This window comes from Kockiozyma suomiensis, assembly GCF_038497685.1.
Source record: "Kockiozyma suomiensis strain NRRL Y-17356 unplaced genomic scaffold V2V93scaffold_3, whole genome shotgun sequence".
In the NCBI taxonomy this organism is placed as follows: Eukaryota; Fungi; Ascomycota; class Lipomycetes; order Lipomycetales; family Lipomycetaceae; genus Kockiozyma; species Kockiozyma suomiensis.
The window spans coordinates 708,137-732,652 of record NW_027117666.1 but is presented as its reverse complement, the minus strand read 5'-3'; the positions used below and the strand labels follow the sequence as shown (position 1 = coordinate 732,652).

Below are 24,516 nucleotides of genomic sequence, written 5' to 3'. Positions count from 1 at the left end.
TAAATTTTTGCCATTGTATATACCCTAACCCATAATGATATTATTATTTACGCTTATTTATGCATGCTTATTTATGTTTATTTACGCTCATTTATGATTGTTTACTGTTTGACTCAAATATAATCTAGTATCATACATATTTCACACGAATGGCCATCAATACAGTCCTTCTGACTCGCTGTAAGAATTCTAAAACCATCAGGCCGATTCGCTTTCGGTTCTCAGAAACCCCAAGGGCCAAAAGAAGAGCTAAAACGAGCATAAACGACTCCAACAGCCGGATGAGAACTGCTGGCTGCTTAGAGGCTTGCAAAACAGTTCTCCACAAATTGGGCATTCTACTTAATAGGCCAAACTGTCCAGGTTGAGATGCCCGTTCCGCCGGTTTATTGTCGGGGCATGCTTTTTCTTGCTTTGGTGGACTTGTATCTCTGTTTGAAGACTCTCGTGACTTTATACTCTGATTCTTCTTTTTTCGGCTTGATTCATTTTTCTTTGAGGCCGCGGCTTTAGCTTTCTGCTCTTGGAGTTCATTTGTTGACTGCAGAAGGTGGATCAGCTTATCGCTCATATCTCGCTTCTGTTTGTCATCGAACTCCGGACTAGAATCTACTGCCTTGTGTGCCTCCTCCCACTTATTGCAAGCCGGCAGTATAAATAGAACGTAGAACTCTATTAATTTGTTGTAGATTGCTTGCTGTGAATGCGCAAGGGATCTTGTCACGAGAAAATAATCTTCGACTCTCGCGCGTACTTCCTCGTGATTGAGAGTATGTCGCGAACACACAGAAGCCCTAGATTAATTAAAATTACCATAATCAGCTTCTGCAGCAATATCCATCTCTTATATATCAGTATATTCCAACGTACAAAGTGAGAATCATCTCTGGCTCCATGGCTGTCATTGATTTTCTCGTCGCCGACGCCTGAGTCCAGACCGCAAAGTCCTCAAGAAGTCCACGGATATGCTTGATTTCCATTTTGCTAAATGCAGATCGTAATTCGCTGCTTGGCAAATTCAAGATCCCATCCAGTAATGCCAGATACAGCTGCCATACGAGATCATGCAGTGTCGAATCGTTGTTAACAGCATTGTAGAGCGACGAATCTGCCGTCACCAGCGGCAAAATTATTGAATATGATTCGGCAAACTGTCTATTGATGAAAAGCTGCTTGGACTGCTTGTATATTCCACGTACACGGTTGGAAGGCGATGATGATATTTCGGATGACGACGACATCAGCAATCGGTGGTGCGAGGTGACTGAGGACACACTAGCAGAATCACCGACCTGTTCTGTAAAATTCTCGCTCTCGTCATGATTCTTATCCGAATATGAAGCCATATTTTCGGACAGAAGTAACTAAGGTGTCATGTAGAATCAATATCTCTTTACACTGCGGAGGGGTAGTGCTCGCCGGGGAAGTTCGGTCCGAAAGCGCCGTGCCTCCCAACGCGTTCCCCAGTTTTAGCAATCAATCCTCTGCTGCAAATTGTACTTATCTCATTCTGCATCCTTAATTTATCAGATTTTGTTATAAATCACTAGTTCATTGCGTAATAACATATTAATAATATAAAATCATTTAACTGACGACACATAAATTATCATACAAAACCTCAGCAGAGATTCATTTTAACCATCTTCTAAAATAATCCAAGCGTCCAAATATGTTTCGCCCCGCGCTCCGCAAACTCTTCCTTCGATATATAAGCGCCGTCTATACTGGCAATACCCGGCGTAAATATCTGTTTGGCAGCAATTTGGCAACCCAGAAATTGCGTATCCTCCCACGTATGCCCCTTCCATCCAAGAAAATATTCTGCCATCCGTGCTATTTTGATATTCGTCGGTACCTGCCCATGACCCATAGTGTGTAACTGACCGTATCCTCCTGACACTGGAGTGCTATATCCGGGAGTGTTCAGTCCCGATGGAATCTCAGAGTATGTGTTGGCCCGATTAATAATAAAGTGTTCCTGAAGCGACAACAAGACGGCATCGACAAATCCTTTTATCGCCGTCGAGCCTCCAACCAAAACAATATTGTCCCAGCAGTCACCTCGTTTACTGATATCATCTAATTTTGTAATAGTACTGCCTACAGCCTGAGATAGTTGTTCAAGTAAAGTCTCCGAACCCTTGAATCGCTCGGTGCCAACTTCAATTCTATTGCCGTTCGAGTCGACAAACGAATTCCGAGGCAGCTCCATATTTTTTGGCTCACTTTGCGTGCCGTTTTGCTTTGCCTGTTCTCGCTGGGCCAAAAGTTCACGGGCATTATCACTGGTCACGATAGCTGCTACATCGACAATACCTTCATCTTCAAGTGACGACGTAGCTGGCGCGCTTGGCTCTCCAAAAAAGCTCATTGAAGTATCGCTCGGAATCTCGTAAATTTTTGACCGCTTCAACTCCTCGATTTGAGAGGGCTTAAGATTAGGTAGAAGCTTTACCAGCTCATCATTGATTAGTTTTCCGCCCACGCCATGCGCAACCGTCTGAGCCGTCTCAACGATGCAGAAATCAATAACTGGAGTAACTTCAGTCTTTTCGTGGCCAATGTTAACAACACAAGCCGTCGGCGTGCCGTAAGAAAATACTGCGGCAAGAGATTCCGGAATTACGGTCACGGCTGGTACGCGAAGGTTGTTAAACATGTGTGCCACAATAGATTCGATTTGCTTTGGTCGCCATTCAGAATTGCAGGTGATCAATATTGGGGCAAAAGGAACAACCTCCGGTGCGAATTTCGTCGTACCTTTGTAAAGTGATTCGCTGGACTTACTGTTAGTCTCATACGTAATAATCAAGGGGCATTACGTACATAAGATATTGCAGAGCGTGTAAGTCTTCAATGACTCCTTCCTTGATAGGATAAATTGCATCAGAGTCTGCACCTTCCATAGAAAACCCACTTTCGCCCATTCGATAAACGCGCGTGGGAACGACTATCTGGGCCGGAGTCAAAGACTCGGGAAGCCCATACTGAACTCTTGTCGTCTGCGACCCGGTCGCAATTACCTATCGCAATACAATTAGCCACTGCCTATAAAACAATACGACAGCCGCACATACAAACACACTCTCGTCGCGAAATGGTGGCATCGTTGACACACTACTTTGCTGATTATTTAGGGCCTGCAAATAACAAGCGCAGATCTGGAATCAGGAGGTCGAGGGCAGAGAGTTGACCAATACTGACGATGTGAGTGGCAACAAACAGTGCTTCCGCGTTAGTATGTATCCAATTTGCGATATATGTACAGCCAAATGAGTGAACAGTGCCTGATTTGTATATAAATAGACAATGTTTGTTCGCGAACAGATAATGACAATATTGTTTGATTTGGCTAAATACAGCCGCGTCGTGAATATCTCTGCATAGACGACTGCGAGCCCAACCAGCTGCTATGAAAACTCTAAATTAGTCACATGACTACTGAGAAGCACAACAATATCGCTAGCGACTTTCGCTCAAGCTCCTAGGTGTTATGCTCGACAGGCGCCTTAAGTTTGAAAAGAACACTGCAAATTGAATCAGTTGTACACGTGCAGCATTGTTCAAGAACTGCTGAGCTTCTGTTGGGTGTGTCGCTAATCTAGTTGCGGATCTTGGTTACGCTATATGCAGGAGGATTTTGGCGAGCACTCGAGATGGATGAAGGGCTGCGTTTGGCTTCTGTGTTAAACAGCGATTGTCTATTTGAGTTGTACTTTTTGGAAACAAGCGACCTGGGTTGTTTTAAGAACGAATTGCAAAGTATTTGAGGAGGGGGATGTATTCGGTTCGGATAGATTTTAGAGGAGATAAGTTTTGCGGCATGTTAAGCGTCTTAAGACATATAATCAGCCGACAACGTAAGTTTGCAACTTATCTTGCGCGTTAGATAATAAGCAAGTAATATATTAATATAACGACCCTGTAACAAATTATATAGTAAAAGGCATCATGGCTTCCAACGAGTTCTAACAAAAAAATCTTTTCCTCTGCTATTAACTACCCCACTCAAAAAAAACCAGATAACAAAACATGTATACTTTCTAGTATTTCTACTCACGCCACATCGGCAACCGCAACAGCGACAGCCTGGAAATCATTGTGGCTAATACTCACACTGACACCCTTCACGCCGCTGGCATCCGCCTTCGTCTTCGCGCCACCTGTCAATACAACCTCAGGCTTACCAGCCTTGCGGACAATTTCGATCTCAATCAGAGGAGCACCGGCGCCGTCTGACTTGACGCCCAAGCTCTTAAACACGGCCTCTTTCGCGCACCAGGTGCCAGTAAAGCTGGCTGTTGGATCAGCAGACGCTTTGCAATACGCGATCTCAGCTTCGGTATAGTTGCGCTCCAAAAAAGTCTCGTTCGTGATGGGGATCGCGTCAAGTGCCTCAACATCCACACCCACATTAGTGCCTGAAGAAGCAGTCGACTGAGTGAGCTTCAAAATCACATCCTCGGCCTGCTGCGTTGCAGGATCAGCAATCTTCTTGGCAAGCTTGGTGGGGTAGGCGTAAGTGTTCTTGCTTGCTTCGACACGCATAAGCGGGTCAAGGTAAACTGTCGCCTCTTGTTCCTTGCTGTAAGGAGGGTCTGTCTTGGCCACAAACATAGTATTGGTAGCCATAGCGTTATGGATATAGCCGTAAGCCTTCTTATGACGAGCAGTAACTTTAGCAGCGTATTCATTGTATACCTTCTCATCCAGGGTGGCAAAGAGGTAGTCGGAGCTGATAGCAATTGCCTGCGCACCCTTCTGACCAAATCCAAACGACGTGACTGAAGCAGCCTTGATACCATCGGTCTGAATGCTGCGTGACGGGTACAGAATTGAGCTGAATTGCTCAAGGTTCTTGTCAATATTATCGGCGTTGCGATTGCCAGGGACAATACCCGTATTGAGAATTTGAAGAACACCGTTCAGCATCCACTATATTTATGTTAGCGAAATCGAAATTGAAAATAAAAAGAGCTCAGAATGTACGTACGGCACCAGCAGCACCCTTCGGATGACCAGTAAGATATTTCTGAAAAACACCGAGCAAAGGATTGCCCTTTGAGCGACCGAGATGAGTCATCATGTTGGCCAGAGTCATCGACTCGTTCTTATCGTTAGCCATGGTCGAGGTACCATGGAACGAAGCCACGCGGAGATCATCAACAGTCAGGTTCCAAACAGCCAAAGCACCGCGAATAGGAGAAATGCTTGCATCCTGCTTGTAGAATTCATTACCCCACATAGCAAGCGCGTCCTTCTCCTGGCGGGTAGCCTCGCGCTCAAGGTGTCCGATGCGCTCAGACAAATAAGCCTTCTCATCAAATTCACCCTCAGCATACTGCGATCGGATAGCCTCGACCTCTTCCTGAAGCTGCAAAATCTCCGATTCAGTCCACTCTCTGATCTGAGACTTGCGTTTCTCAAGCTGTCGACGACGGTACTTAATATCAAGCAGAGGCGAGGGGAACTTCAAACTGCCACTCTCACGAGCAGTCGTGAGAATTCCCTTTCCAGGAGCAGGCACTGATCGTCCAATCTTGTCAGAAGCTGTGGCTGTCATACCAACAATACCATAGATTGGTACACCCATATCAATGGCCAGCTTCGCAGTCATCATGACCTGGATACCAGCACCCTGAGCTTCCATAAACCCAGCGCGAGTAGTAGTCGCAGGTCGCGACATCTCAGCAGGAGTCCGGCCATGCTTGGCTTCCTCCTCGGAATTGGAAGTCGCTCCCATATTGCCGAACTCGAACGATCCTTCCTCCTGGAAATCATCGTATCCACCAACAAGACAGATCTTGGCCTTGCCTGACATAATTGTCTCGTAACCAATATCGACAGACTCAATAGCAGTAGCGCAAGCACCAACAGGGGTCTTGATCGGTCCAGATGAAGAAAGCAACAACATGTTCACCCAGGCAGACATCGTGTTGACGAAGGACTCTTGCAAGATATCCTTCTGCACAGGCTTGTCCATAAAACGATCTCTGTACATACCCCGAAGAGCAATCTGGCCACCGACACCAGAGCCGGTGCAGTTACCAAGCTCTGAGACATGCACGTACTTGTAGAACTCATACGGGTCCGTGACACCGCTGGATAGTAGCGCCTCGACCGTCGTGACAAGAACATAAAGTGTAATGGGATCGACCTGGGAAATAACGTCATCTGAAATACCGTAGGTCTTAGCATTCCAGCCAGTAGGGATCTGTCCAGCAACGAAGCGGTCAAACTGGAGAGCTTTTGGCATGAGCATGGCAGCGCCCTTCAAGAAGCGAACAGTCCATTGTCCTGTCTCAGCAATCTCGAAAATTTCAACCTTGTCGCCATTCTCGCGCTTGAACTCTAAAGCTGTCTCTTTTGAAGTCTCAAACGGTTCAAGATCGTGCTCGATAACAACTTCCTGGAACAATTTCTTCTTCTTGGGATCGTAGTTGTTGAAGAGTTCTGACTCGATAAGACGAATTCCGGAGTGCTCAAGAATGTGCTTCTCGTATTTAGCCTTTACGTCGAAATCATCGACAGGCTCGTTGGTCTTGGTGTCGACCCATCCCGAGTACATCTTTCCTTTGAGTTGGCCGTTATGGTGCTTAATAAGGCCCATGATCCATGCCATTTCAATGCAACCCTCGAGCGAGAATGCACCGTAAGCTTCCATCTCCCATCTGGTACGTGAATTACCCCATGGACCGACTTCGGCAAAACCCGTAATAACGCAGACCTTCTCAAGGTCAACCATACCATGAAGGTCTTTGGCAAGCGGCTCAAAGGTCGAGAATGGTTTAAGCTCAGGGAACTCAAACTTGATATTAGCACGTGGCTGAATAACAACCGACTTGTGCAATCTCTCGGCTTCAGCGCCATTGACAAGCTTGTGCTCAATAGCGTTTTCGGACGAGACAGCGCGACGAATCTCAGAGGTCTGCATAAGGTCCTGGCGAATTTGCGAAGAAATGTCTTTTAAATTAGGAATGTACTGCATACCACCGTTAAGATCAGCAAATACAGGCTCCATCTGGCAAAGGTTGACAACTGCAGGAGACATGAGACCCAAAATATTAAAGGCCATCTCCTGCTGCGAGAACGTACGAACACCCAGGTTCTCAATCCGCTCAGCAATCAAATTGTTCTGGTTCATAAGACCAGTACCACGAGTCCAACCAATGACAGCACCACAAACGGTAAGGTACGAACTCCAAGACTCAGAGAACCAGCGATTAAAGAGAGTCTCAAGAGCAAGCTTAGACTCAGAGTAGAGACCATCTGAGCCAAACGTACCATGATTGGGCGACATCGGCAAAACAACTTGGGCCGGCCGAGTTTCATAACCGCGATTGGCCTTTTGAACCTTGACAGCACCAAGGATACGCAGCAGATTTGTAAGCATGATACGATGGGCAAGCTCTGAGCGAGAATCAATATTATCAATTTCTCGTCCATTTTCAGGAATAGCAGCAAAAGGAACGATGTAATCAAGATCCCAGCCAAGGCCTTTCTTTGTGTCATAAATGTAGTCGACAAGAGCATCCACGTCTTGCTTGGAACCTATAACACTGTAAGTAAAAGCTTAAAATAGAATATAAAATTCTTGCAAACATACCCTGGTTGAAGGGAACCACGATCAGGGTGCTGTTGCTAGCACCGTATTTAGCGTAGATAGCCTGATAGTACTCAGTGACCTCCTTCGAGTAGCGCGAAGTTGTGACGATAACCTTAGCGCCACCGGAAAGAAGACCCTGAAGAACAGCAGCTCCAATAGATCCGGCACCAACACCAGTCATGAGGGCGTATTTATCCTTGAATGATATTCCGCTCTAAAAATTAAAATTTAGCACTGTGTGATAAAAATTGCAAGAACTATAAGATATTCACCTTTGCCGCCTGCTCTAAGCATTCAAGATAGATGCCAGTCAAAGGCTTGCTGTATTCCCAACCTTGGCCCTGAGCATCCTTCTGCTTAAGATGTAAAAATGGAATAGTCTCTGTGTATTTCTTTCTTCCGTTACGCTTGCCACGCTTCGGCGAAAGTTGGCGACCTGTACCGTCAGGCGAGTTGGCACCGTTCTTCGGGCCAGACTCAAGAGCAAGTGAACGGATAACGTCGTCGTATAGGTTCTTGATTTGCAGTTTTGAGCTCTTGCTCAACTTCTGCTGCTGACGAATAATCCTGTAAATACGGGAAAGATCGGAATGGAGCTTTGTGCGATTGCGATCTTCAGTTATCTTGCCACCGTTTGCCATTTCTTTGACATATTGCTCGAGCTTGCGAACAGCAGAACGAGGGACTTCGTCATAGTTGATAGCTCCCTTCAAATCAATGATGGTCTGAGGCGCGGTTGGATACATGACGTCTTTGTAAACCGGGTCAGCTTCGAGAGCGTCGCGGCAATTATCAATAAGCATCTGTCCAAGCTGCTTGGCAAGTTGATAAGTGTCTCCACGATTCTCAGGGCAATGGTCGATGTGATACTGCATAAACTCGAGCAATGTCGGATTGGAGCGGTTCATGAGCAATATACAGCGAGACACAATTTCTCTGTCGACGACGGAAAGACGACCGAAGATGATGTCGTAGAACATTGAGAGAGCATCCTGACGCGCCCAATTCCACGACGAATCATAAACACGCGCTTTTAAAGGCGAAAAGGTGGGAGTAATACCAGAGGCGTAGAAGTCGCCGTGCTCTGCCTGCCAAAGGTCAAGCTCCTTGCGAAGCTCGGCAGTGGCATCTTGCTCGTCGACAAAAAGTTTGTCGCCTGCCCGAAGATCAACCTTGAGATACTTTGCAAACAGCTCCATTTGCTGGCGCACAAGATGAGTCTGATCCTTGGTGAGCTCGTCAAATGCGGCAGAGTCGATGGCAATTGCGCCGCCGGCACCACCTCCGGCGCCAGCATCGGCAGCGGCTGAAGCAAGAGAAATACCAGCCAATGACGCATACTTTTGAGCAACTTCGTCGAGATATTTCTTTGCGTCGGCATCGGCTGCCAGACGGGCCGGAGGCTCGATAGTGATGGCAACGAGCAGGACCGAGTCCTGACGCCCAGAGCTGAGACCCCATCTGTCTTGGAGATATTTTCGAGCAGATGTCATGTTGAAACCACCAGGCATTTTTGAAGCTATAAGACGCGAGGCAAGAGAGGCGGACTGCTTTCCAAGCTGGCCATTGAAACCAGATGACTGAATTGCGGCACCTACCTCCTCCAAAGGAGTCTCCTCGGCCTTCTCGGGAGCGGTGCCGAACTCCTTGCCGAGATCACCTAAGATTTCGTTTTGCAGGGTTGATTTGCCGCCAACGAGGTCCTTGATTGTTTTAGAGAGCGGGATCTGGTCGAAAGGTTTCTTGAGCTTCTGCGCGACAATGGCACGCACGACGTCGACGGCCTTCACAGGTTCGTCTGAAACGGCGGCAGCTGCGACGACCGTCGCAGCGGCGGCAACGGGAGCAGCTGCGACGGCGGCAACTGCAGTAGCTGCAACTGCAGGAGTGGCGGCAGAGGCGACGGCGACAGGCTCTTCGGGGGCCGGGTCGGCGGTGTAGTAAATTTCCTTTGCATCTTTGGAGTAGCAGAGTATCTGACGTTGAAGCGAGAGAGCGGCATCGTAGGATTCGTACTTCGACTTAAGAGTACGGGTAGCCATGCCGGCCAAAGTCGGGGATGGGCCAATTTCGACGAGACGCTCAGAATTGAACTCCTGGAAGATGACATCCTGAATCTCAATCCAGCGCACGGGCGAGGCGAATTGGTAGGCCAGCAGCTCGATGAGCAGGACGTGAGCGAGCTCCTGCTCAGTTTCGGGGCGCATGGTTGCGGGTGGAGAGGAGAGGAAGAGAGGAGAGAGGAGGTGAAGAAAAGGAGGGGAGAAGAGGAGGAGGTGGTGAAGAAGAGTGCGTGGGACAAAGATCGAGCAAAGAGAGCGGCGCCCCAACGAGTTTGCGAGTTTGCGCTCGCAGGACTCTCCTTTACGCCGGTCCTGAGCCGCACGTCAGTATATGCACACAACTCCTGCGTAGTTATGCTTGTTGAGCGTCCGGCGACTTAGACGAGCGATACGAGAGCAAGGTCTACTAGAACCAGATGTGAATAATCAAGAAAACTGATTATTTTTACGGCCACTGTCTGTGCAGGTTTCGCTCAGGCGACCCATCGGCTCGCCGGCGACGCGCTCGTACTCGTGGTATTTTACTGCCCAACAAAAGCCGCACCCAACACTGCGCCACTGCCACCGCCGCTCTCCAGCCACACTCTACCTCGCACGTCTTCTCTTCCTCGCTCGCTCTTTTTCTACCTCGCCCGCTTCCTCGCCTCCTCTTCTTCCTCTCCTTCCTCTCCTTCCTCCTCTCCGAAAATGTACGCAGGCACAGAGACCGGTGTCGCTACTCCGCACACTCAGGCCTCTCTGCGGCCGCTGACACTCGCCCACGGCCCGCTCGAATACACCGTCTTCGTGCCTACCGCGCTCTACCTCTCCGTACTCCATCTCCGCGACGAGTTCACCGCCAGTCTCCCGCAGCCGACCCCCGAGCTCGCTGGCGATGACGAGCCAGAGTCTACCTGCGAGCTTGTTGCTTTATTTCTTGCCTCAATTGTACTCCGCGTCGAAGAGACACCTGGTCAGTACGACGATGCTCTTTCTCTCGTGCTCGCCGATTTTGAAACCCGCTTCCTTCGCGCAAATGAGGTTCATGCCGTAGCTGCCGCTTTGCCTGGAACTATCGAGAAGCGCGAAGAAGTTATTCGAGCCTACTACGCTGCCCGTCTGGCTGCGAATCGACCGATCAAGGGTCATGAGTCGGCTCTTCTCCGTGCCGTCACTGACGGCCGGGCCACGGTCTACGCGATCTTTGGTGGTCAGGGCAACATTGAGGAATATTTTGATGAGCTGCGCTCTGTCTACTCTCTCTACCACGGCCTTGTCGGCGAATTTGTCCAGGCCTGCGCTGACGAGCTCCTCGTTCTCGCCGGCGACGACCGCACAGCAAAGGTCTACTCCAATGGCCTTGACATCATGCGTTGGCTTCGCGAACCCGAGTCCACCCCTGATCTCGACTATCTGGTGTCGGCTCCCGTTTCGTTTCCGCTGATTGGTGTCGTCCAGCTCACCCACTATGCCGCAACCTGCCGCGTTCTCGGCAAACAGCCTGGTGAATTGCGATCATACCTTGCCGGTAAGTCCTAATATTTGTGCCCTTTATTTTTTTCCCCTGTCCATCTCTAACTTTCCTTAGGTACGACGGGTCATTCTCAGGGCGTCATCACTGCTGCCGCTATTGCGGCTTCTTCGACCTGGGAATCGTTCTTCGAGATCGCTATTAAGACAATGAAAGTTTTGTTCTGGACTGGTTGTCGCGCTCAGCAGACTTACCCTCGAACTTCGCTCACTCCTTCCGTACTTCAAGATACTGTCAATGAGGGTGAGGGAAAGCCGTCTCCTATGTTGTCAGTTCGCGATTTGCCCAAGTCTCAGGTCCAGAAACACGTCGACCTCACAAACTCACACTTGCCCGAAGAGAAGCACGTCTCGATCTCGCTCGAGAATGGCGCCCGCAATTTTGTCGTTACCGGTCCTCCTCAGTCTCTCTATGGTCTTTCTCTCTCGCTTCGCAAGCTACGTGCTCCTCCTGGTCTTGAGCAAAATAGAATTCCTTACTCCCAGCGTAAGCTTAAATTCTCTACTCGATTTCTGCCTATCACTGCGCCCTTCCATTCGCCATACGTTGATGCGGCTTACTCGACTATTGTCGAAGATTTAAAGGATGTTACCCTGGACTCGTCTGAACTCGCCATTCCTGTCTACGATACTTTTGATGGCCATGACTTGCGTGAAGATAATGGTTCTGTTGTCAACCACCTCGTCTACCTTGTCACAAGTCTCCCAGTTCTCTGGGAGAAGCCAACAGTTTTTCCTAATGCCACGCATGTTGTCGACTTTGGTCCTGGTGGTGCCTCCGGCCTTGGATTCCTTACCCACCGCAACAAGGAGGGTACCGGTGTCCGTATCATCCTTGGCGGTGCCCTCGAAGGTGCTGTCTCGGAATTGGGCTTTAAGCCTGAGCTCTTTGATCGCGAAGACAGCGCCGTCAAGTTTGCCGCTAACTGGGGTCTCGAGTTCGCCCCAAAGCTTGTCAAGACCACTCAGGGGAAGACTTATGTGGACACTCAGTTTTCGCGTCTGCTTGGCCAACCTCCTATCATGGTCGCCGGCATGACCCCTTCTACTGTCCCGGCCGATTTTGTTGCCGCGACGATGAACGCTGGGTACCACATCGAGCTTGGTGGCGGTGGTTATTTTAATGCCAATGGTCTTACCAAGGCCCTCTATGAGATTGAAAAGTCTATTTTTCCCGGCGCTGGTATCACTATCAACCTTATCTACGTGAACCCCCGCGCTATGGGCTGGGCAATTCCTCTCATTCAGAAGCTGAGAGCTGAAGGTGTTCCTATCGAAGGTCTCACCATTGGTGCCGGTGTTCCTTCGATCGAGGTTGCTAATGAGTACATCACTACTCTTGGAATCAAACACCTTGGCCTCAAGCCTGGCTCGATGGATGCTATTCAGCAGGTCATTGCTATTGCTCAAGCAAACCCCAAATTCCCTATCATTTGCCAATGGACTGGTGGCCGTGGAGGAGGTCATCACTCTTATGAAGATTTTCACAATCCTATTTTGCAGATGTATCCTCGCATTCGTCGTTGCAGTAATATTATACTCGTTGCTGGATCGGGTTTTGGCGGTGCTGAAGATACTTATCCTTTTCTGACTGGTCAGTGGGCGGTCAAGTTTGGTTTCCCGCCCATGCCATTTGATGGTGCTTTGTACGGAAGTAGAATGATGGTTGCTAAGGAGGCTCATACCTCTCCAGGTGCGAAGCAGGCGATCGTCGATGCCCCTGGTGTTGATGAATCACAGTGGGAAAACACTTACCAGAAGCCAACTGGTGGAGTAATTACAGTTTTATCTGAGATGGGTGAGCCCATTCACAAGCTTGCTACTCGCGGTGTTTTGTTCTGGTATGATTTTGGTGTACTCTTGGTTTTTCAATTTTTTTGCTTCTATTTACTAATGTATATTTTTTTTTGTTTTAGGAAGGAGATGGACACAACCATTTTCAGCCTACCGAAGAATAAGCGCGTGGAGGCTCTTAAGGCTAAAAAAGACTACATCATTAAGAAGCTCAACGCTGATTTCCAGAAGGTCTGGTTCGGCCAGAATGCTTCCGGTGTGCCTATGGATCTAGAAGATATGACCTACGGCGAGATTATTAATCGTCTTGTGGAGTTACTCTACATCAAAGCAGAGAAGCGTTGGATTGACCCTTCGCTGCGCGCTATGACTGGCGACTTTATGCGTCGTGTTGAGGAGCGATTTACCCACGAAACCGGAGTTCAGTCTCTTCTGCAGTCTTATACTGAGCTTGATGATCCCAAGACTATTGTTCAGAAATTTTTCAATGCTTACCCGGAGGCTGTTGATCAGATTATCAACGTCCAAGACAAAGAGTTTTTCCTTATGCTTTCTCTTCGTCCTGGCCAGAAGCCTGTTCCATTTGTGCCTGTTCTAGACGACAACTTCGACACCTATTTCAAGAAAGACTCTCTATGGCAGAGCGAAGATCTTGGTGCCGTTGTTGGAAACGACGTTCAGCGTACATGTATTCTCCAAGGACCGGTTGCAGCCCGATTTGCCACCGCGGTTGATGAGCCTGTCAAAGATATTCTTGATGGCATTAACAACAAGCATATTGAGTTACTTACGCAGGACGTTTATGGCGGCGATGAGTCTAAAATCCCTGTAATTGAATACTTTGGCGGCAAGGACATAGCCGCCGCTGCTGCGGCTGCTGCCCTCAAAGCTGACAGTGTTTTGCTGACCGAGACTGCGGACTCTGTGACTTACACAGTGTCCGCTGGTGTTTCTGGCAGCGCTGCTTTGCCTTCAATTGATGCTTGGCTGAGCCTGCTTGGTGGAGAGACATATGGTTGGCGTCATGCTTTTTTCACGACGGACGTTTTTGTCCAGGGTACCAAGTATGAGACTAATCCCTTAAAACGCATATTCGCCCCGGCCTATGGTATTAAGGTTATGATCAAGAACCCAAGCGACAACGAAAAGACACGAATCACTGTTTCTGAACGTATAAATGGCGTCGAGGTTGTGGTTATTGAAGCTTTCAAGAAGGATGCAAACACAATTGAAATGACTTTGTATGACAACAGAACTGTCGAGCAGAAGCCGGTTGGTCTCACCCTGCTTTACACCTACCACCCTGAAGTTGGTTTTGCTCCCATTCGCGAGGTTATGGAGGGTCGAAACGACCGTATCAAGAACTTCTATTGGAGATTGTGGTTTGGTACAGACCCGTACCCCGCCGACATGGATATCACTGATCCTATTGACGGAGGTACTGTGACTGTGACCAGCAAGGATATTGCCGACTTTGTTTATGCCGTTGGAAACAACGGAGAGGCATTTGTTGACCGTCCTGGTAAGACGACCTATGCTCCCATGGATTTTGCGATTGTCGTAGGGTGGCAAGCCATTATCAAAGCTATCTTCCCTAAGGCAATCGACGGCGATCTGTTGAAACTTGTTCACCTTTCAAACTCGTTCAACATGCTTCCTGGTGCTGGTCCTCTCCAGAAGGGTGACGTGGTCGCCACCAAGGCTAAAATCAACTCCGTTCTCAATCAAGATTCTGGTAAGATGGTCGAAGTTAGTGGTATGCTGTCATGTGCAGGAAAGGACGTGATGGAAGTCACTTCCCAGTTTTTGTACCGTGGCGTGTACACCGACTACGAGAATACCTTCCAGCGCAAGTCTGAGTTGCCTATGCAGATAACGCTGAATTCTGCGAAAGATGTTGCAGTCTTGCGATCCAAGGACTGGTTTGAGCTTAACGATGAGCCCCATATTGATTTGCTGAAGCAGACCATTATTTTCCGTCTTGAGACTTTCACTCGCTTCAAGAACAAGACTATCTTCTCTTCAGTTGTGACAACTGGTCAAGTCTTACTCGAGCTCCCTACGCGTGAAGTGATTCAGATTGGTAGCGTCAACTATGAGGCTGGTGAGTCTCATGGAAACCCAGTTATTGATTACCTTGAGCGATATGGTAGCACTATTGAACAGCCTGTGCTGTTTGAGAATTCGATTCCGTTGAATGGCTCGACCGAGTTGATTAACCGCTCGCCCGCTTCTAATGAAGGCTATGCGCGTGTGTCTGGCGACTACAATCCAATTCATGTTTCTCGCGTGTTTGCCGCCTACGCTAATCTGCCGGGTAATATCACACACGGCATGTATTCTTCGGCCTCCGTGCGATCTCTTGTTGAGACATGGGCCGCTGAGAACAATATTTCCCGCGTGCGTGGTTTTAACTGCTCATTTGTCGGTATGGTTCTACCCAATGATGATGTTGAGACTAAGCTTCATCACGTCGGTATGATCGGAGGCCGTAAGATCATCAAGGTCGAGACAACAAACAAGGAAACCGGAGAAGCTGTCTTGGTTGGTCAAGCTGAGGTTGAACAGCCAGTGTCTACTTATATCTTCACTGGCCAAGGATCTCAGGAGCAGGGCATGGGTATGGATCTGTACGATTCAAGCCCGGTCGCCAGGGATGTCTGGGACCGCGCTGACCGTCACTTCTTGAACAATTATGGTAGGTGTGCTTGTTTTAGAAATTTATTCATGAGTTGACTAATTTATTATTAGGATTTTCCATTACCAATATTGTTAGAAACAATCCCAAGGAGTACACTGTGCACTTTGGTGGACCCAGAGGTGAGTGCTGCAGTTTGACATGATTTATAGAAAGCAGGACTAACTATTTTAAATATATAGGCAAAGCTATTCGCCAGAATTATACTTCGATGATGTTCGAGTCGGTTGATGCTGATGGAAATTTGAAATCCGAGAAGATTTTCAAGGAGATTACTGATACCACAACCTCTTACACTTTCCGTTCGGATACTGGACTTTTGTCTGCTACCCAGTTCACTCAGCCTGCGCTGACGCTTATGGAGAAGGCCTCATTCGAGGACATGAAGTCAAAGGGCCTTGTTCCTGCTGATTGCTCTTACGCTGGGCATTCGCTTGGAGAGTACTCCGCTCTCACTGCACTTGGTGATGTCATGCCGATTGAGTCATTGGTTGATGTTGTGTTCTATCGTGGTATGACTATGCAGGTCGCTGTCCCTCGTGATTCGCTCGGCCGGTCGAACTACGGAATGTGCGCTGTTAATCCGTCGCGCATTTCAAAAACTTTCAACGATTCTGCTTTGCGATATGTTGTGGAACACATCTCGCAGCAGACCAAGTGGCTTCTTGAGATTGTCAACTATAATGTTGAGAATACTCAGTATGTTACTGCTGGAGACTTGCGTGCTCTTGACTCGCTCACCAATGTTCTGAATTTCATGAAAGTTCAGAAGATAGATCTTGATAAGCTCATGCAGACTATGTCAATTGAGGAGGTCAAGGAGCAGTTGACTGAGATTGTGACAGAGATTGCAAAGAAGAGTGAGGAGAAGCCACAACCAATTGATCTGGAGCGTGGCTTCGCGACAATTCCACTCAAGGGTATCTCTGTGCCTTTCCACTCGTCATACTTGCGATCGGGTGTCAAGCCATTCCAGCGCTTCCTGCTCAAGAAGCTGCCTCAGCAGGCAGTGAAACCGGCGAATTTAATTGGCAAGTATATTCCGAACTTGACCGCCAAGCCGTTTTCGATTTCGAAGGAGTATTTCCAGGAAGTCTACGATTTGACTGGTAGTGCGAAGATCCGGAATATTTTGGATAATTGGGAAAAATACGAGACTGCGTAAAGGTTCTATCAAGTAGGACGAATGAATTAGATATATATATATATATGTGTGTGTGACTGAAGCAAGCTATTTCTTTAATTTTGATTGCTGGTTTGAGTTTTGATTGTCTGCTTTGGATTAATATTAATTTGTTTTAAGAAATATACGCTTATAAGAATATTCGAGTGCAATATTAGATGAACTGTAGAGGAAGCGTATTTTTATATTTTGTTAATTCATTTAAACTAATGTAATTAAAAGGGTATTTTTATAGAATTTGTGGTTAAAAATAAAGTAATAAGGAAAATGTAAATAAAAGGTCCCCCACCAAAGTGTGCAAATGACGTACCCAAATTACGCCTCAACTTAATAAAAATTGGAATTTCCCAAGGCACCGAGTCACACTATTTTCAATGACAATTTCCATTTCTCTGTCTATTTCTTTTATTTAACAGCTCTTAAATATATATATAAAATATAAAAAAACAAGAGGCAAAAGCATAAACCTGGTGATTATCTGAGGATCGTTATTTGGTGCTTGCATTAGCGCAGAACGACGGAGAGAGAAAGCAAGTAACGACACGATTGAATCAAACGAAGGAGAATGACAGGCTTACTCTCGCTTCCTAACGAGATTCTGCTGCAGGTTTTTGCCGATTTTCGAGGAAGTGACTATTATGGCGTGGTGCTAGTTAATAAGCATCTCAATGGACTCTTGACGGCCGAGATGTACCGGCAATTGAAGTTATATCTTCCTAAATTCAACGACAGCGAGTATGATTGTGAGTACGAAGGGGAAGACACTGGGCTCCGAGAAGATTTCTGGGATGATGATGATGAGTGCATAGTCGGTTTATTTGAGAGCTTCTCGATCGATAGTCAGGAGGTGAGGAATGATATTGGGGTACAAGTGAAAGGCGGGATGAAGACAAATCGGAAAGGTAGCGGTGCATTACTGAAGCGTACCTTCAAAGAGTGAGCAATATTCTAATTTCATTCGAAATTGATGTAGGCCATGGCTAATAAGTTGTTTGCTTTAGAAACCCGGGTCTGGCGAGACTAGTGAAGGAAATAGCAGTTATTGGACATGATCTGCAACCTGAAGATATCAAGACGACGGCCGACGGCATGACTGAGTTTCCGATGCCACCTGATGCCGCATATGGAGGCGTGCGGAACTTACTCAGCCGATTATCAACTCTTGAGTCGCTTTCCTTCTGCGGTGATTCTGCGCAACTTTCTGCGTTCATCAATAGTATCAACAGCGGAGTCACATCGTTGTCTTTAGAGCGGTTATCGCGACTGCAACTGGGCGATATCTACAAATTTCGTGAGCTGCGGCGATTAACTATCCGTGCTCCGCTCGAGGTGGAGGATGCCCGTGCGATAAAGCTGAGCAAGTCGGTTATGTGGGAAAGTTTTTATGCAATCAGGATGCTTCTTGAGCAGAATGCGGCCACATTGGAGGAGCTTGTGCTGGGAAACCTAGATCTCGATATGCTGTTTGAAAATTATGTACCGATTCTAACTAAGCTTAAGTGTCTGGCTATTGAACTGGACCCGGCTATGTGCTGTGCTGGTGATAGAGGTATCTCTACCGATAAGCGAGTGCTGACGGCTACGACCCAAATTTCCACAAAGATCGAGGACACACCTAGGTGGAGTTGGTTTGGCGAACTTATAAATCTAACACGATCAAACATGAAAGTTTTTTTCAGCGCTAGCAATGAAAGCGGCCGTGCCTTTTGTGATCAGGAAATTTCAGGTCTTCAGGGAGCTGTAAAGGGTATCGATTGGAAATTATTGCATAAACTTGAAGGAGGGCGCAGAGTGAAACGAAAATCGGTGTTTAGAGGCCATAAGATGCCTGAATTTGTTGACTGGACCAGACAAGGGCTTGCCGAGAGTGTTGTATTGATAGAGTTGACTATCCGAAGGCATCGCAGCGTTGTTAGTCGATAGCATTTGCATAGGCGCGAAAAGGAAAGAAAACGGAGTCACATTCATCTCGTGTCATTTGTTATTCATTGTGTTTCTTGTCGGACAAGTCATTCATATGAGAATATTACATTTTAAAAAAAATTTCCTAACAACACTCGTCCATCGACGCAACATACACAGCCTTTGGTCGACGCTCTATAATCATAACAAAAAATACAATTCAAAGAAAAAAAATAACTGTTTACAAGAAAAAAAGCCAATTAAAAAATATAACTCCATGCCAAAATACTATAACAAAAAAACAGGCCCCGAGATTGAGGAATAACAAAAGATAAATGGAATAAATGGTGAGGTTGACATTGCCGGGGAAATAAAAATGGAAGTCATCCAGATTCTTAAGATTGTTGCTTTTTTTTTTCGACAAGACACAGTATCTTTTCAGATAACGTACACAAACTTGAGAGTAAGCTATCCATTCCAAAGTTCAATGTTCAACGACGGAAAGGACAGGGGGAGAAGAGGAGAAGACTGTAAAGGTGCTAATCGACGTTGACAACGCGAAGAATTTTGCGACTGTAATCTTGCTCGTCTGAGAGCGAGCCATCTGATAACCGCCGCTCCATCATGACCGGATTCAATCGTTGGTCGACGATAGCAACGCGTTGCCGATTGAGGGAGTTTGACGAAAGCTTTTCGGAAGGCATAGTTTGTGGACTCTCAGACGCAAGTGGGGCCGCGCCACCGCGAGCGCGCGTAGACCGAGACTGCGGAGAATAATCTGGCCAGTCGTCGTCATCGTCGTCTGAATTGCGACGGCGGCGCCAAAGAAAGAAAAACAGGGCAGCAATAGCGATGAGGCCAACGACGACACCGGCGACGATGCCGCCGATGGCACCGCCCGAAATGCCGGAGGATTTGTCAAGGGAGGAAGACGAGTCTGCGCCAGAGTCTGTACTTGCAGAAGCAGATGCCGAGGGAGCTACGACGACAGAAGAAACTGCGGTAGCGGTGGTGACAGCCGTGTCTGACGAAGCGGACTCGGTTGGCGTAAAGGACTCGGCCGTGGTTGCCGAGGATGTCATGGTGGCGCTGTCAGACTGCAAAGACGAAATTGTAGACGAAGTGGATGAGGTTGTCGCGACGTCAACCGACGAGGAAGTGGTAGACGCGGATGAAGTCGACTCTGCTACCAAAGTAGTAGACGAGGATGAAGTCGACTCTGCTACCGAAGTAGTAGACGTCGATGAGCTAGTGGAAGAGGATGCGGTTTCAGACGCGGAGGCGGTTTCAGACGTGGCAGCAGCGGAAAACTCGGCGGCAGACTGCACAGCAGCAGGGTTCTCAACGCTACCGACGCCAGTGAGATAAACTGAGTAAAATCCGGTTCCGCCGCCTGCAAAAAGAGGTTAGAAGGAAAAATAGGAGCAGTAAGGAGAAGCGAACTTGACGCACAGTTTTCAAGGCCGTAGCCGTCGCAGACGGTGTCGCAAGAAGCATCGTCGACCTGCGAGCCCGGGATAGCGCTACCACACCAACACTGGGAGCCCTGGCTGAGGGCAAAGACCGCATTCGAGTCGTCTTCGCAGACGCCAATACAGTTGAGCGATGACTGGAAGCCGTAGGTGTCGTCGAGGGAGAGGCTACCAGCGGAGGCAAAACAACCTACATAAGTGCCACTGGCAGCTGCGAAGGAGAGAAGCGGAAGAAGAAGAGGCAAGATAAGCAGCATTCTAACGAGAAAATAGAAAAGAAGATAACGAGCGAAGAGGAAGAAGTAGAGAGAAAGAAGACGCGAGTAAGACGAGAAGCAAAGCAGAGGGGACGAGCCAGGGGCAAAACCAAAAACAGCACGCGTCGCGAAACACGTGCGCCACAAAGTTGCGGATCTAACTGAGAAAATGTCTGCGCGTTTGTGCCAACGTCATTGCTCTGCCAGCTCAGCCTCGAATTGTCTTTTTCTTCTCAGCTTTCATTACTTATTCATCTTTCAATTCCCCTCTTTTGTCCACTCTCTCATTTTCATTGAAGAGGAAGATCATCACTCAGGATGAGTCAGAATATACGATCTCGGCGACAGGCGAAGGCCCCGCCTAAAGACGCAAGTACGTTGCCATAGTTTTTTGTATGAGGATCTATTGTCTGTCTACTCACACTCTTGCTGTTCCTAGAAGCAAAGCGCTCAGAGTCAGAGGACTCGCAGCAAGCGCAGCTACAGGCTCTCAAACGCGAGCGGCATCTCAGCCTGATTCGGTATGTGATTTTTGGTGTCTTTCGCCAAGATCTACAATCTTTTTTATCAACCCGACTGACTGGTCTCCAGCACGCTGCACATGGCCGATTTTATCACCCTTCTCAATGGTATTGCACAATTTTTGTGGCTCTGGTTGTATATGAAAGCCCAATTGCTGACTATGGCATTTTAGGTCTCTGCGGCGTCATGAGCATCTTCTCCTCGCTGCGCTACTGTCTAGGAGACAGCAGTGAGCACTTTAACCTTTGGCTTGCCATTGTTTTAATGCCTTTTGGTCTTTTTTTTGATTTTATGGACGGAAAGGTAGCCCGGCTGCGCAAAAAGAGTTCGCTCATGGGCCAAGAGCTTGACTCGCTTGCCGATCTCGTCTCCTTCGGTGTCGCACCGTCGGCATGTGCTTTCTGCATAGGATTTCGCACAGCTGCTGATAACGCCGTCCTGGTCTACTTTGTCCTCTGCGGTCTTGCTCGTCTCGCCCGCTTTAATGTCACCGTGGCAAACTTGCCCAAGGACAAGAGTGGCAAGAGCAAGTACTTTGAAGGCACCCCGATCCCAACTACTTTATCACTTGTATTTACAATGGCGTACTGGCTGCACTGCGACTGGCTTCTCGATGAAATGCCATTTGGCGTTGTTGGAAAGGGCACTTTTTACGAGTTTCACCCTGCCGTTATTCTTTTCTTCATTTCTGGCTGCATGATGATCAGCAAGAGCTTGCATATCCCAAAGTTATAGTACTATATCTCGGAAACGGCTAATGAGAAATAAAAGTTTACTTGCTGATGCAAATATATATATGCATATATACTTGTATAGTGATTTTTCACAGTGAATTACAATGGCACTACACATTATGGTTTCTATACACAGTAAAGCTTAACTCTTGACTTCCAAGTTGTGGAGATCCAAATTGAGAGTGAGGTGACAATCATCAATCGGCGCAAAATAATTTTTTTAAACGATGCACAGCAAAATTTAGAGATTAGAAAATCATCGGCCACAAATATTGCCCAAGAATACCTAAGAAGATGACGCCGCCTGTCTTGATATTCTCCACAAACCACTTCCAGCAATTCGCCGGATCGTCCAGATCAACTTGATAAATCATTTTGCCAATTCTTAAAGACGCCCAAGCCACTCCTGCAAGAAAGAAGGGCCCAGCAAATGTGGTCGCGGTAGGCAGTAGCAGTCCAGCTGTAGAAAGCAGACCAATCTGCGCTGTCGCGACAGCTGTCATGATCGGTTTCGTATTGTTGCCCCAAGCTAACGCGGTAGACTTTATTCCAGCCGCAATATCATCACGCTTATCCTGATGAGCGTATATTGTGTCGTAAATCATCGTCCAGCAAATCCCGGCCCCGTACAGAGCAGCCATGGCGGGCAGCATCTCGGTCCACGGCGCAAGCATGGCCGGGAATGCGAGCAAGGCACCCCAGTTGTAAGTAAACGCGAGCATAAGCTGCGGATAATAAGTGAACCGCTTAAACAAAGGATATGTGGCAACAAAGCCGAGACTACCAGCCGCGAGCAAGAAGCAGTCGGCAGGCAATATGAGCAATACGCCAAGCGCGACACTCAGCTGCGTAAACAGGCACACAGCTGCTCCACGCACCGACACGCTTCCGGATGCTAATGGCCGCAAGGCAGTTCGTGCAACTTTAGCATCAAGTTCGCGATCCCAGAGATCATTCACTACACAACCTGCGCTGCGCATGGCGAGGGCGCCAATGCCGAAGAGTGCGAGGGTTGAGGCGGTTGAGAGAAGTGGAGCGGAAGTTGTTGCTGCAGCCATAGCAATTCCCCAAGCTAAAATAGGCCGTAGTTAGAACGCAATCGCAAAATCAGTCTAAAACAGCGAGGCACGTACTGCAAGGCCAGTATAGCAGCCAGGTGCCGACGGGCTTGTCGAGTCGGATGAGCTGCGCGTAAGGAACGATCTCGGTAGGAAGATGTCTCAATATCCAGCTTTGCGGCGCAGCAGTAGCTTCTTTTGTGACTGCTGTACTCAAATTTCTCTGTTCTAACTGCTGGTTTTTTTGTTGAGGAGCTGAAAGGACGCGCTGGTGAAGTTGACGGTAATGAACGGATGATACGGATGGAAGCAGACAAAGACAACTTCTAGAGGAGAATTGACTGAAAAGAGGTTTCTGAAGCCCAGAAACTACAACTGAACGCCAGCTAGCCATTCTTACTGGATTTAGAAGATTTCTCTCTTTTTAAGGCAAATTTTTGTTTCAGTATCTCTTATTTGAGTGAGCACTTATATGTTAAAAGTTAGACAAAGAGTAGATACCCTAACCCGATACATTCAGACAGCATCCACTTGCGACTGAACAATTTCTGCATATTTTGTGGTATATGCGATTTTTAATCACCAAATAGATAACAACAATGCCCTCGATTGTGAGCGAGGAGTATCCAGCACTAGATGTCGACTCTCTTGTTGCGAGTTTCCTAGGAAATCTGCCCAAAAACCCCACTGCTGAAGGCGCTTCTTCTAGTACAGATGACATACTGATACCTCATTTGACTCCCACATTTCTCGGATTACTGAGCCCTCTTCTGCGAGCAAGACTCTCTTACAATATTGAGAGCTTTACTACCGGAGATAAGACCGACCACCATATGCTGTCCTCAGTCATTGAGTCAGTAACTTCGCAATGGGCAGCTATGCTCTCCTGGTCTTCATCTCCATCATCTGGCCCCGTTCTCGCAAGACGACTATACGATGCGGCTAACAATGAGGCAATTCAAGTATCTACGAGCGGAATTATTAAGCCCGATATTGAGACCGTGCTTGTACGAGGTGTTCTTGTTGATCACGATGTGGTTATGACTTGGACCTGGGAAGCAACCGAGAATGCATGGAGAGTGCATGAGGTCTCGTATCTTGCTGATTCCACCGCTGTTGAGAATGATGATGAAGTGGATTTAGACCAAGAAGATGAGGAAGATAGCTACTGGGACGAATATGATCGCAAATTAGCCGAGCAAGAAGACCAGCAGCAGCAGCCTGAACATCAGCCAACTTTCCCGACTCAAAGCACTACACCGAATAAGGATCAAACAAATTCCGATGACGAATACTACAGTCGTTACGAATCCGTCGAGACTATGGTCGTCAGTGACGATCCACAGCAGCAAATGCAGCAACAGACAGCACAAACTGATCAAACAGGAGAAAATGCAGCAGTGCTGAAGCACCTGGACACGTCTATCAAAAGCCTTTTTGCGCTCTCAAAGGCATCAGGAATTTCGAAAGAAAAGTTTTTGGGTATTGTAAATAGTTGTGTAGAGTGATGTATGTCCTGGTCTATATCTCAGTCATACCTTTTGCATTAATATAAATTTTTATGTAAGCTAACCAAATTGGATCTATCATGTTCATGCTTGCTCAAAAGTCTTACTTCAATCAAATACGAACCACATCCAAAACCGGTAGCCAAACCTGATGTAGTTCACCATAATAAATCCTTCCATATCATATGTATTTGCACCATACTCCAG

The 24,516-nt window shown here is 47.5% G+C and overlaps 9 protein-coding genes across 9 annotated transcripts; 4 read left to right on the top strand and 5 right to left on the bottom strand.

Annotated features, from left to right (window-relative positions):
- Window positions 1–65: 65 nt before the first annotated feature.
- Window positions 66–1,430, bottom strand: V2V93DRAFT_365801 (uncharacterized protein). The gene is made up of 2 exons (XM_066909160.1): window positions 871–1,430; window positions 66–794 (listed from the first exon to the last, which is right to left on the bottom strand). Exons 1-2 carry the CDS (start codon window positions 1,344–1,346, stop codon window positions 131–133), a joined length of 1,140 nt encoding a protein of 379 aa, XP_066767544.1. The 5' UTR covers window positions 1,347–1,430; the 3' UTR covers window positions 66–130.
- A 103-nt stretch (window positions 1,431–1,533) lies between these two features.
- V2V93DRAFT_332765 (actin-domain-containing protein) lies at window positions 1,534–3,361 on the bottom strand. Its single transcript, XM_066907680.1, has 3 exons — window positions 3,081–3,361; window positions 2,830–3,026; window positions 1,534–2,780 (listed from the first exon to the last, which is right to left on the bottom strand). Exons 1-3 carry the CDS (start codon window positions 3,108–3,110, stop codon window positions 1,649–1,651), a joined length of 1,359 nt encoding a protein of 452 aa, XP_066767543.1. The 5' UTR covers window positions 3,111–3,361; the 3' UTR covers window positions 1,534–1,648.
- A 532-nt stretch (window positions 3,362–3,893) lies between these two features.
- Window positions 3,894–10,147, bottom strand: V2V93DRAFT_343816 (3-oxoacyl-reductase). The gene is made up of 4 exons (XM_066907855.1): window positions 7,882–10,147; window positions 7,610–7,823; window positions 4,997–7,554; window positions 3,894–4,938 (listed from the first exon to the last, which is right to left on the bottom strand). Exons 1-4 carry the CDS (start codon window positions 9,814–9,816, stop codon window positions 4,060–4,062), a joined length of 5,586 nt encoding a protein of 1,861 aa, XP_066767542.1. The 5' UTR covers window positions 9,817–10,147; the 3' UTR covers window positions 3,894–4,059.
- Window positions 10,148–10,310: 163 nt separating this feature from the next.
- Window positions 10,311–17,072, top strand: V2V93DRAFT_332761 (acyl transferase domain-containing protein). Its single transcript, XM_066907679.1, has 5 exons — window positions 10,311–11,179; window positions 11,240–13,022; window positions 13,098–15,673; window positions 15,727–15,795; window positions 15,856–17,072. The coding sequence occupies exons 1-5, from the start codon at window positions 10,360–10,362 to the stop codon at window positions 16,836–16,838; spliced, it is 6,231 nt and encodes a 2,076-aa protein (XP_066767541.1). The 5' UTR covers window positions 10,311–10,359; the 3' UTR covers window positions 16,839–17,072.
- Window positions 17,073–17,210: 138 nt separating this feature from the next.
- On the top strand, window positions 17,211–18,984 carry V2V93DRAFT_365796 (uncharacterized protein). Its single transcript, XM_066909159.1, has 2 exons — window positions 17,211–17,792; window positions 17,858–18,984. The coding sequence occupies exons 1-2, from the start codon at window positions 17,422–17,424 to the stop codon at window positions 18,777–18,779; spliced, it is 1,293 nt and encodes a 430-aa protein (XP_066767540.1). The 5' UTR covers window positions 17,211–17,421; the 3' UTR covers window positions 18,780–18,984.
- A 313-nt stretch (window positions 18,985–19,297) lies between these two features.
- Window positions 19,298–20,571, bottom strand: V2V93DRAFT_343809 (uncharacterized protein; the record flags this gene model as incomplete). The annotated part of the gene is made up of 3 exons (XM_066907854.1): window positions 20,211–20,571; window positions 19,907–20,151; window positions 19,298–19,813 (listed from the first exon to the last, which is right to left on the bottom strand). The coding sequence occupies exons 1-3, from the start codon at window positions 20,485–20,487 to the stop codon at window positions 19,298–19,300; spliced, it is 1,038 nt and encodes a 345-aa protein (XP_066767539.1). The 5' UTR covers window positions 20,488–20,571.
- A 154-nt stretch (window positions 20,572–20,725) lies between these two features.
- On the top strand, window positions 20,726–22,099 carry V2V93DRAFT_365793 (uncharacterized protein). The gene is made up of 4 exons (XM_066909158.1): window positions 20,726–20,860; window positions 20,927–21,008; window positions 21,079–21,116; window positions 21,182–22,099. Exons 1-4 carry the CDS (start codon window positions 20,806–20,808, stop codon window positions 21,742–21,744), a joined length of 738 nt encoding a protein of 245 aa, XP_066767538.1. The 5' UTR covers window positions 20,726–20,805; the 3' UTR covers window positions 21,745–22,099.
- Window positions 21,799–23,247, bottom strand: V2V93DRAFT_365789 (para-hydroxybenzoate-polyprenyltransferase). Its single transcript, XM_066909157.1, has 2 exons — window positions 22,877–23,247; window positions 21,799–22,815 (listed from the first exon to the last, which is right to left on the bottom strand). Exons 1-2 carry the CDS (start codon window positions 23,193–23,195, stop codon window positions 21,992–21,994), a joined length of 1,143 nt encoding a protein of 380 aa, XP_066767537.1. The 5' UTR covers window positions 23,196–23,247; the 3' UTR covers window positions 21,799–21,991.
- A 92-nt stretch (window positions 23,248–23,339) lies between these two features.
- On the top strand, window positions 23,340–24,402 carry V2V93DRAFT_162221 (uncharacterized protein). The gene has a single exon (XM_066906894.1). The coding sequence runs from the start codon at window positions 23,401–23,403 to the stop codon at window positions 24,307–24,309; it is 909 nt and encodes a 302-aa protein (XP_066767536.1). The 5' UTR covers window positions 23,340–23,400; the 3' UTR covers window positions 24,310–24,402.
- Window positions 24,403–24,516: the final 114 nt, after the last annotated feature.